Source organism: Octopus bimaculoides, chromosome 11 (assembly GCF_001194135.2).
Source record: "Octopus bimaculoides isolate UCB-OBI-ISO-001 chromosome 11, ASM119413v2, whole genome shotgun sequence".
Classification (NCBI taxonomy): Eukaryota; Metazoa; Mollusca; class Cephalopoda; order Octopoda; family Octopodidae; genus Octopus; species Octopus bimaculoides.
Window position 1 is genome coordinate 41736743 of NC_068991.1, and position 11872 is coordinate 41748614.

At 35.9% G+C, this 11872-nt stretch overlaps 1 protein-coding gene across 4 annotated transcripts in view; it reads left to right on the top strand.

Annotated features, from left to right (window-relative positions):
* The first annotated feature begins 596 nt into the window (after nt 1-596).
* Nucleotides 597-11872, top strand: part of LOC106878961 (uncharacterized) — an 80045-nt gene continuing 68769 nt past the window's right edge. For 3 of the 4 annotated variants that reach the window (XR_008265194.1, XM_014928338.2, XM_052971745.1), the window contains exons 1-3: nt 597-749; nt 5963-6232; nt 8119-8347. Coding sequence is in view for 2 of the 4 variants with exons in the window: in XM_014928338.2 (XP_014783824.1) it covers nt 6028-6232; nt 8119-8347 (434 nt within the window). In the remaining 2 variants the exon portion in view is untranslated. The remainder of the gene's footprint in view (nt 750-5962; nt 6233-8118; nt 8348-11872) is intronic. The other variant, XM_052971744.1, reaches the window with a different exon arrangement.

The window sequence follows — 11872 nt, forward strand, 5'->3', positions numbered from 1 at the left end:
CTTGACAAACGATGCTGGTGTGTTTATGTCCCCGTCACGTAGCAGTTCGGCAAAAGAGACCGATAGAATAAGTACTAGGCTTACAAAGTCCCGGGGTCGATTTGCTCGACTAAAGGTGGTGCTCCAGCATGGCTGCAGTCAAATGACTGAAACAAGTAAAAGAGAGTATGTATTTGTATGTATTGCATGAAATATCTGTGTTTCTTTCTCTAATATTTTACATAGTTCAACCTACACAAGCTAATGTGTAAAAAAAAAAAAGATAGGAATTTTGAAAGAAGTTTCTTTAAAACTAGTTTTTAAACATCGAATGGATATTGGGGTCCACCACAATAAAATAATAATCAAAGGGGTCCAGAGACAAAAAATGGTTGAGAACCCCATACCGTCAATCTCAACGGTGTGCGAAAATCTGGCAAACAAATAAACTTAAGTAAATGAATGAATGAATGAATGAATGAATCAACGGTTTGACAAAACGAACAAACAGATCGATCTTATAAGCACATTGCCAGCGATAAAAGTCTTAATGACCTTCAATGGCGTCGTTGTTGCTATAGCGACTGAACAACAGTTATTTCCCTTGTGCTGTTTTTTCATCAAAATACTTATTGCGAAACAGATTGATACGTTCCAAGTAAAATAGTTATTCTTTCCATTGAAACTAAATATTTGCACAAATAGATCGAGTCTTGTAGTCGCTGTGATTTTTCCTTCGCTTATACTGATTGTCCACTGCTGGATAGAAGGTATTTATAATACGTAAACAGGAGTGTTGAATGAGGTTTTGTTTTAGTTGTGTTGATAATACCCACACACACACGCACACACGTACGCGCGCACACATACACATATATGGACAAATACACGCAAATATTCACACAAGCACACACCACGCACAGCTACATATACATTTGTGTGTATGCGAGAGTATATTTGCACACACACACGCACACTACATAAGGAAACGACACCTAATGGAACGTGTTGTTTCCAATGCCCTTGAATATTTGAAAACTTAAATTTTGTTAATGCCTAAATTGACAATTTCGTTATCAGTTTGGGAACTAAAATAACTTAAAGAACGGCTGACAAAAAACAAATCAAAGTCGACAACACATGTTGATATACGTACTTGAATAATTTGGATAACTATATTTTTGCATAATTTAAGTGGGTTTTTTTTTTAAGTAACAGTTTATTTATTAAAAATGGGAATTTTTCACTATACGAATCTTTATTTTCAGCAAAAGAGGTGTACTTTGTTTCTACAAACACACACACACACGTATGTATTTATATGTGTATACATACATTGTATGAATGTACATGTATCTATGAATGTACATAGATACATACATACATACATACATACAATATCAACAACAATAAAATTATTTACAGCTCTATTAACTGCTATTAAATAGGCAACAATTCGATCCCTTTAAAATACCACTGATTTATTTCTATTTAGGAAGGGCATCCAGCTGTAGAAACTCTGCCAAATCAGATTGGAACCTGGTGTAGCCATCTGGTTCACCAGTCCTCAGTTAAATCGTCCAACCCATGCTAGCATGGAAAGTGGACGTTAAACGATGATGATGATGATGATCCAGAATCTCTCAATTCAAATATATTTAATGGACCAGCTATTAATTCCTCGAAACACTATAGAGAATACCACAAGAATGTTCCTCAATCAATTTTTTTTTACTGAATGGACCAAGAGTTACATTATGACAATGGTGTAGGGTGAAAAACTAAATTAGACCTTTTGATATAATACTACAAATACAAGGAGTCTCATAAAAATTAGACAGATTTTATCCATAACTAACAATAAAATTTTTTCGAGATATTTCCAAATGATTGTGGCATATGGCATGTGGTTTAGTGGTTAGAGTGTTAGAACACAGGATTGCAAGATTGTGGTTCCAATTTCTGGACTGGGACCAGGTGATGTGTTTCTTAAGCAAAACACTTCATTTCATGTTGCTCCAGTCCACTCAGCTGACAAATATGAGTATTCTTAGGACAGGTTGGCAACCTGTACAAGGGTGAATATATACATGACGGAATCTGGAAAACTGACCTTATGAGTCAAATGAGTGTGTTAATTTGAGAATATTGTTGACAGTTACAGCTGCAGGTAGCACCAGCAGAAAAATCTTTTGACAAATTCAAACCTATCGAAGCTTTTTAAGATTAATTTAACAAGACTACAAAGCCCAATAATTCTATCAAAATTAGTGTGTGTTTGGCCTTGGCCATGCCTGATTCAATAACTCAGATGGAAAGCACAAATATTCATTTCAATTGTTGATTAGTTTTATATGTATGTAGGGGCAGGCATGACTGTGTGGTAAGAAGCTTGCTTCCCAACCACATGGTTTGAGGTTCAGTCTCACTGCATGGTACCTTGGGCTAACCAAAACCTTGTGAGTGGATTTGGTAGACAGAAACTGAAAGAAGCCCGTCATATATACATATATATATATATATATATATATATATATATATATATACATATAATACAAATAATAAATGAGTATATGCATATATACGTACATGTATGTACATACCTACATCTACATGTATATATAGATGCATATCTGGGTACAGGACGTTGCAAAAAGACGTGGACAAAATGATAAACAGAGTACAGAAAACACACAAGCCACGTCATTGTGTGGCTTTGTGTCTGTGTTTGCCACACCCCCTGCACCACTTGAAAATCAGTTCTGAAGTGTTTATGTCCCCCATAACTTAGTGGTTAGGCAAAAGAGACCAATAGAATAAGCACCAAGCTTTAAAAAATAAGTACTGGGGGCAATACATTCAACTAATAATCTTCAAAGCAGTACTCCAAGATGGCCACAGTCTTATGACTGAAGCAGGCAAAAATAAAACAACATATGACGTAATCTTTTCTCTTTTGATAATGGTGATGATGATGATGATACAACAAACTACTTTCAGTTTCTGTCAACCAAATCCACTTCCAAGGTTTTGGTCATCCTGGGGCAATAGTAGAAGGTACTTCCCTAAAGTGCCACTTTGTAGGACTGAATCTGAAACTATGTAGTTGGGAAGCAAACTTCGCACCCCATAGATGTATATATATATTAAAGTGTGTATGGTGTATGTATTTGTGTATGTATGTATTTATGTAGGTGCATATGTATGTACATTATCTATCTATCTATCTATCTATCTATCTATCTATCTATCTATGCATATGTATGTGTGTGTGTGCGTGCGATAAACAGATACATTGATGTTTGAATGTTTACATGATTTTGAGTTCTATCCACTATATGTACGACACGTTGGTCAAGTGTCTTCTGCTATAACCCTGGGCCATCCAAAGCTCCATCAGTGAATTTGGTCAATGGAAACTGAAAGATCATTGTACATGTATGTATATATATGTATATATATGTATATATATATATATATATATATATATATAACGTGAAGTATATTTGCCACTTAAATGCGGCTAAACCCTAAGGGTGAATGTTACTATTGCTTTTAGCCCCAGGAGAACATCTCTTCCAGCTGGCTATTGACACACATCTGTGTCCTGTTGGTATTTGCAAAGAGAAGTCATCCTTCCCATCTTGATCTTATGTGATACGCATGGACTTGAGTTTCTGGGTATTTACCCTTCGTCAGCGTACGACAATTACCGATCTTCGATGCGAAGGGGTCCCAATGCAAATACATATATACTTTTTCCAGTGACGAAAATTCACTGATCTCGAAAAAGTGAAAATATATATACATATATGCTTATATATTCCGAGGATGTCAAAAGTTCAGAAGAAGCTATGTCTGGCCACTTAGAATAAGTACCCAAAAGTAAGTCTGAGAGTGAATAAAATAAAATATGTATTCCATATACGTATATACTTCTATGTGTTCTGAGGTTAATATTCCTTACGGGTGTTTTATATTGTATATTCATTTATAATATTTTGATAGTATATTTACAGGTATGTTGTTGATTATACTTCTGAAACTGCATGTAAACTACATTCATTAGATCAAGTGAGTGTGAGTGTGAATGTTGGTGTGGTGTGTCTGTTGGTGGGGTAGAGAATGTCAGGGTGGAGTGCAATAACATTCCTTAATGGCTTAGCAACCAAATAAGTAAATTTATAGTGAGAACTTGTTTGTTTTGGACACGTGTGTGTGTGTGTGTGTGTATACATACATACATGCATACATACATATTATATATATATATATCAATCATAAGGACGTATGCATACATCTACCTACTAGAAATGAGAGCTAAAATCTTCATCTAATAGCAACATTAATATCTATATAAATATATATGTTCATATGATGATGTCTCCACAATGTATTGATGATGAGAAAAACATGTAATCGTTACCAATATAGCAAGAGATTTCACCGCAAAAAAGTCTAAAGTAGACTCCTTAAGGATCGTTCTCCTTGGTTATATATCCAAAGTTTTAAATTTAAAAGAGAGTTTTGACGCTAATATCCATTATTATTGAAATTTATTCCTATGTCAACATTTCTGTATAAGGCTATATTTAACTGTCAAATTTAAGTCAAACATATAAATTGCCTTACACGTCTTCAGGGAAAAAATTTAAAATTTTGGATATATAAATATATATATCTATATAAGAATAGGCTGGGCAAAGTTCAGAGAGCTACCTTTGTTGGTAACAAAGGGCCTCTCCCTCAGAATAAAAGGCAGATTGTATGATACCTGTGTGCAAACAGCCATGCTACACAGCAGTGAAACATAGGCTGTGACTGCAGAGGATATGTGATGGCTTGAAATGAAGCTAGTATATCTCACTGGATGTGCAATGTCAGTGTATGTCGTAAGTATCTTGAAAGAAAAGTTGGCCATAAGGGGCATCAGATGTGATGTACAAGAGAGAAGACTGTGCTGTTATGGTCATATGATGTATATAGACGACAGTTGCATAAAGAAGTGCTGATCTTTAACTGTAGAGGGTATCTGTGGAAGAGGTAGACCCAGGAAGATATGGAACAAGGTGGTGAAGCACGATCTTCAAATGTTGGGTCTTACACAGGTGATAACAAGTGATCGAGACCTTTTGTGATTTGCTGTGCTTGAGAAGACTCATCAAGCCAAGTGAAATCATAGTCATGGCTGGTGACGGTGACACATAAAAAGCACGTGTGCTAATGACATGTAGAAGGCATCCACTACACTCTTGGAGTGGTTGGCATTAGGAAGGGCGTTCAGCCATAGAAGCTAATCCAAATCAGACTGGAACCTGGTACAGTTCTCTGGCTTAGCAGCTCCAGTCAAACCACCTAGCCCATGCCAGCATGGAAAGCAGATGCTAAAGGATGACATATATATATATATATATATATATATATATATATATTTTCGTTATTAGACTGCGGTCATGCTGGGGCACCACCTTGAAGAATTTTCAGTCAAATGAATCAACCCGAGTACTTAATTTTGTTAAACCTGATACTTATTCTATCAGTCTCTTTTGCTAAACCACTAAGTTACTGGGATGTAAACACAACACACACAAATATACAACAGGCTTCTTTCAGTTTCTGTCTACCAAATCCACTCACAAGGCTTTGGGAAGACCAGGGCTATAGTAAAAGATGCTCATGCATGGTGCATGTGGTGGAACTGAACCTGGAACCGTGTAGTTGGGAAGCAAGCTTCTTATCACTTAGTCAAGCTGTGTGGTTAGAAATCATTTCATTAGGAGATGAAAACTGAAGTATATGTAAGTAATATATGCATCTCTCTGTCTCTCTCTCTCTCTCATATATAAATACATATAAGGAAGTATAAACAGAGAAAGATGCAATAAACCCGGACAATATTCAAATATATATCTCCGGCGAGTTAATGACAGTGTAACCTTCATATAACTAAGGTATAATTTCTTGACTATATTCCAATTTGCAGATATTTCAACTGAAGTCATTAAGGAGAATAAGAGAACTAAAAACATTCCAGAAAGTCTTTACACAATGGAACGGGTCTCATTAGAAGAATATGGTCAAGATGAGGATGAGCTGTTTGAATCTGCAGATGACATTTCCATAACTCTAGATACCACTGTTGCTGAAGATAATATGCTTGTAGAGAATTTAAGCAATGATGTGACATTTAATGGAACTCTAAGCCGCAAAAGAGTTAATTTCACTGTGTGTATATCCCTTGGCATGGCTTCTTGTAAGTGTTTTTGTCTGTTTTTTAATTCTTTTTTTTCTGTGACTTATTTTACAACATGCTAAATACTCAGTTTTCTGAAGCTCAAACAACTCACTGGATTCAATGCTAGAATATTTTATTTGAAATTTTACAAAATCACACAGAGACCAATTTATTTGATAAATGGTTACCTAATAGATTGGATGAGATAGATTCACCTCTAACCCCATCACTAACCATCTGTCACTCTCCTCTCATGACCTTGCAAATTTACTCTCCTACCCTTCCCGATCCTTTGTTCCTATTCTCACTTCTTCCTTTCATGTATCATGAGAGTACAAGAACGGATACTTTGTCACCACTGTCTTTCTCTCTCTTTCCAGTTACTCTCACCCACTCTTATATAATGCAGGGTAACCATGTATCTTCTCTGCAGCAAGAGATATGTTCCTGTCCCTCTATCATATTTTAGCCACTCAACATCTAGCATAAAGCCACCTCACTTTTTATTAAAACCTCCATTTACTCAAGGGCACTTGTTTTGCGAGTTACTTGGTGACTTAAGTGCTGGTGCCACAAAAAAAAAAGCACCCAATACACTCAGTAAGTGGTTGGCATTAGGAAGGGCATCCAGCTGTAGAACCAAGCCAAAATAGTTATTGGAGCCTGACACAGTACTCAGATTGAACTGTCCAACCAATGCCAACATGGAAGATGAACATTAAATGATGATGATAATCTATTAAAACATGTATTGCTCTTGTTTAGGTCTCAGCAGAACTATGAGCAAAAGCATTTCAATTATGATCACCACATCTTTATAGTGGCATCTGGCATTATGTTACTTAGTGTGTCCACCCATGTTTATGATGGTAAGATTTGATTCAAGAGAAATTCAGCAGGCTGGGCATCCATGTAGATGCCCCCTTGCTGGTTTAGAATTACTAGCTTCTTAACTCTTAAGCTCCAGTCCACTATAGGTCTTTTTGTTGGGTATTTAAGCAGTGTACTGCAAACACTAGTATACCAAACAATTGAAATGTATACCCAGTCTTAGAATGTTACATGCAAAAGACTACTATCTTATCAGGAGATTTATCTCTCATCCATTTAACATTGAGACACTGGATCTAAGCACGAACTCTTTGTGGCCTCATGGAGTTACCAGAACCATTTGCATTTTGTTTTAGAGTCCATTGAAATAGCTATATTACATTATATTTTAAATGTTATCACAGAACAGATTCTATTCCACTAGTTGAGCCTGTGGCAGTGGAGACCTCTGGCATTCTCAGCCCCGGGACCAAATCTCTGCTCACCACTGTCAGAGCAGACATGGCTATTTGCAAGTGCAAGCCCCATAAGTTAGAGTGGCTGTTCCAGTGTATCTCCCTCGACATACACAATACATACACACATATTCCCATTTTGTGAATAATCATAGCACATTAGCATGCACATTCATACATTCATATGTGAGTATTAGCAAGTAAATTCAGTGAGAAATACATACTGTAAACAAAAACTAAAGCTCAAAACAGAACCTTCACCAAAAGAAACAAACAAACAAAAAACCAAAAAGAAGCAAAAAACCCAGATGAAACACAAACACAACTAAATAAAAGAACTTACTCTAGGATCCACTGCATTAGAAAACAGCACATATACTAACACATACATACCTCATAAACATATACACACATGTATACACACACACATATATACACATACACAAATACACACATGTACACACACATTCATTTACATACACATTCACATGTACACATTTAGACACACACACACTACACATACACTTCCCACTTGCACAAATACATTCATTCACATGTTTGCACAAAAACCTCTGTGAAAAATATTCAATAATAAAGTTGTGTTTCCATGTACAACAGTTAACCCACCTGAACCACAATCGAAGAAGACCTCACCAAAACTAGAAATGACAAAACCATTAGGATTCTATCATTTGGAGTTCAAACTTGTTCCACTCAGCAGTGACGTTTCACAGGTTGATGTTGTTATCTATGAAACTTTTGCTCGTATCTACGTTGACAAGACAGATGTGAAAACCTGTAAGTTTTATTATTTGAACAATGTTGCTTGGATTTCATGGGATCATAAGTAAGTAAAATAATTTGTGTTATTAGTAGTTTATTTATTTATAATATTTGGTTTCGGCTTTACGTTCTGAGTTCAAATTCCGCTGAGGTTGACTTTGCCTTTCATCCTTTCAGGGTCGGTAAATTAAGTACCAATTGCATACTGGAGTGAATTTAATCGACTGGCCCTCTCCCCCAAAATTTCGGGCCTTGTGCCTAGAGTAGAAAAAAATATTTGTTTTTGGCAACATGGCAAGTTGGCAGAATTCTTAGCATGCTGGGCAAAATGCTTCATGGAATTTTTATCTGTCATTACATTTTGAGTTCAAATTCCACTAAGGTCAACTTTGCTTTTATCCTTTCAGAGTCAATGAAATAAGTACCAGTTGAGTACTGAGGTTGATGTAACCAACTTAGCCCCTTCCCTGAAACTGCTGACCATGTGCCAAAATTTGAAACCAATATTCAGTTTTGGCAGGTGTGTCTCTGGAACCACAGTCTACCGACAACCATTGCTAAATATTTTCCTTGTGTCACTGGTACCCTTACAGCTAAAAGAATTGAGTGCCTTTACACATCCTCTTGCCTACTTTATAGATTAAGGTGCTTCATGGATAAATGGAGTGACATAAATATATTCTTTTCTACTCTAGGCACAAGACCTGAAATTTTTGAGGAGGGGGCTAGTCGATTGGATCGATCCCCAGTACACAACTGGTACTTAATTTATCGACTCCGAAAGGATGAAAGGCAAAGCCGACCTCAGCGGAATTTGAACTCGTAAAGACAGGCGAATTACCACTAAGCTTTTCACCTGGCATGCTAACGTTTCTGCCAGCTTGCTGCCTTAGTGACATAAATATATTTATTTCTTTATTGCTCATAGTAGGGTTAAATATAGAAGGGACAAACAAAGACAGACAAATGTATTAAGTTGATTACATTGACACCAGTGTGTAACTAGTGTTTATCTAATCAACCCTGAAAGGATGAGACCTTGGTGGAATTTGAACTCAGAACATAATGGTAGACGAAATACTGCTAAGCATTTTGCCCGGTGTGCTAATGAATCTGTCAGCTTGCTACCTTAGTGACATAAATATGCTGTAACATATATGTGTGCAGGCATAGCTGTGTGCTTAAGAAGTTTGCTTCCCAACGACATGGTTTTTGGGTTCAGTTTCACTGTATAGCACCTCGAGCTAGTGTCTTCTACTATAGCCCTGAGTTGACCAAAGCTTTGTGAGTGGATTTGATAGGCAGAAACTAAAGTAGCCAATCATATGTATGCATGTGTGTGTGTGTGTGTGTGTGTGTGTGTGCGTGCGTGTGTGTGTGTGTGTGTCCTAGTCTTGAATCATGTGATGATTGTAAACAAGTAAGGGTTGGTTACAGGAAGGACATCAGGCCATAGAAAATCTGCCTCAATGAATTCTTTCTGTCCTATGCTTTCCGTGTTTGCATGGATCAGACATTAAAATGATAAAGACATTGATTAAAGAAAGTGACTGTAAAAACACTGTAATATACTTGACAATGAGTATATATTTGAGCTGTTTATGATAATGCTTAAAATGCTCGGCATGATTACATTACAATGTAAACAGTGGGAGAGAATCACCGAATCCTATCATGCATTGTCTAGGTAAAGCATATTAAGGCAAGCAACTGCATTTGCCACAACTAAATGAGTTGATAAAGTACTGATGTGCTGTCAAAATGACTGGTAGTTTACGTCTTATTGTTGGTATTGTATATCTTTTATCTTTTATCTTTTATTTGTTTTCAATCATTTGACCACAGCCATGCTAGGGCACTGCCTTGAAGGATTTAAGTTGAACAAATTGACCTCAGGACTCTTTTTTTAAAACCTGGTATTCTATATTGGTCTCTTTTACCAAACTGCTAAGTTATGGGGACATAAACACACCAACACCAGTTGTCAAGTGGCAGTGGGGGACAAATACAGACACAAAGACACACACAGATATATACAGTGAGAGGAAATAAATATTCGTACATGTCAAAATTCTTTATTTATTTAATTTCTAATGAACATAAATGGGATATACCAATACTATATTTGCATACACATACATAAACTAAGAATATGCAAAAGAAACTAATAAATTATAGTAACTAATGAATTTATATGCAATTATAAATATTTAGGGGTGAAGAAAGTATTCGTACAGAACAAATAACTGATAATTCTGATTTAATACTTCGTAGCATAACCATTATTCAGTTCCACTTCAACCAATCTCTTCTTGTAGTTCTTAATCAATGGCTCGCATGTTTCTTAAGGAATTTTTTCCCATTCTTCTTGACAAATTTTCTTCAAATCTGGAATGCACGTTGGGGCTCTTGAATGAATTTTAATTTTCAAATAATGCTACAAATTTTCAATGGGATTCAAGTCAGGTGACTAACTTGGCCATTCTAATAATTTCATATTGTGATTGACAATCCATTTTTTGGTAAACTTCGCCGTGTGCTTAGGGTCGTTATCCTGTTGTAAAACCCACCCTTCACAAAACTGGAGCTTTTCTACAGAGTCCCATAAATTATTGTTCAAAATATTTTGGTACATCACTGCATTCATTCTACCATCTATCACATGTAAATTGCCAGTGCTATTTGCAGAGAAACACCCCCACACCATGATGTTACCACCTCCAAATGTTACAGTAGGAATTGTGTTTTTCGGTGAATAGGTGGTATCATCTTTCCTCCAAACATGGCTACGCAAATTTCATCCAAACAATTCAATTTTCAACTCGTCTGTCCATAGGCCATTTTCCCAGAATGTATCAGATTTATCTTTTTGTTCATAAACAAATTTTAAACAGGCATCTCCATGCCTTTTAGTCAACAGCGGAGTTTTTCTAGGAGAATGTGACTTCAGTTCATTCCTATGAAGTTCATTGCTGATTGTTCGTAGTGTAACACTAGTCCCTGAAGCTAACAAATCTTCTTGCAACTCCTTTCTGGTAATCATTGCGTTTTTTTCGATTCTTCGCTTCATTTTTCTTAAAGATCTAGTGGAAATCTTGTGTGGTGCACCTGATCTTATTCTATTTTCAACAGTTCCCGATTTTTTATATCTTTGAATAAATGAAGATATGGTAGAAAATGTAATACAAAGGGTCTCTGATATTTTCCTGTAACTTTTACCTGCTTTCCACTGTTCAATAATTAAGCTTTTCACTGAATTTGCGAGTTCTTTACTTTTTGCCATTATTACAACACTACTTTATGTTGTCTCAGTGCTGAATGAAGAAGCTAGCATTTTGGCACTTTAAAATGACTACTGACATGATTATTAGAACAAACAAGAAAGTTCTAGTAAAAAAAAAAATTATTTTAACAGTATTTTGTGGCATAGAAACTCATAAATTTATTCTGTACAAATACTTTTTTCACCCCTAAATATTTGTAATTGTATATAAATTCATTAGTTACTATAATTTATTAGTTTCTTTTGCATATTCTTAGTTTATGCATGTGTATGCAAATATAGTATTGGTATATCCCATTTATGTTC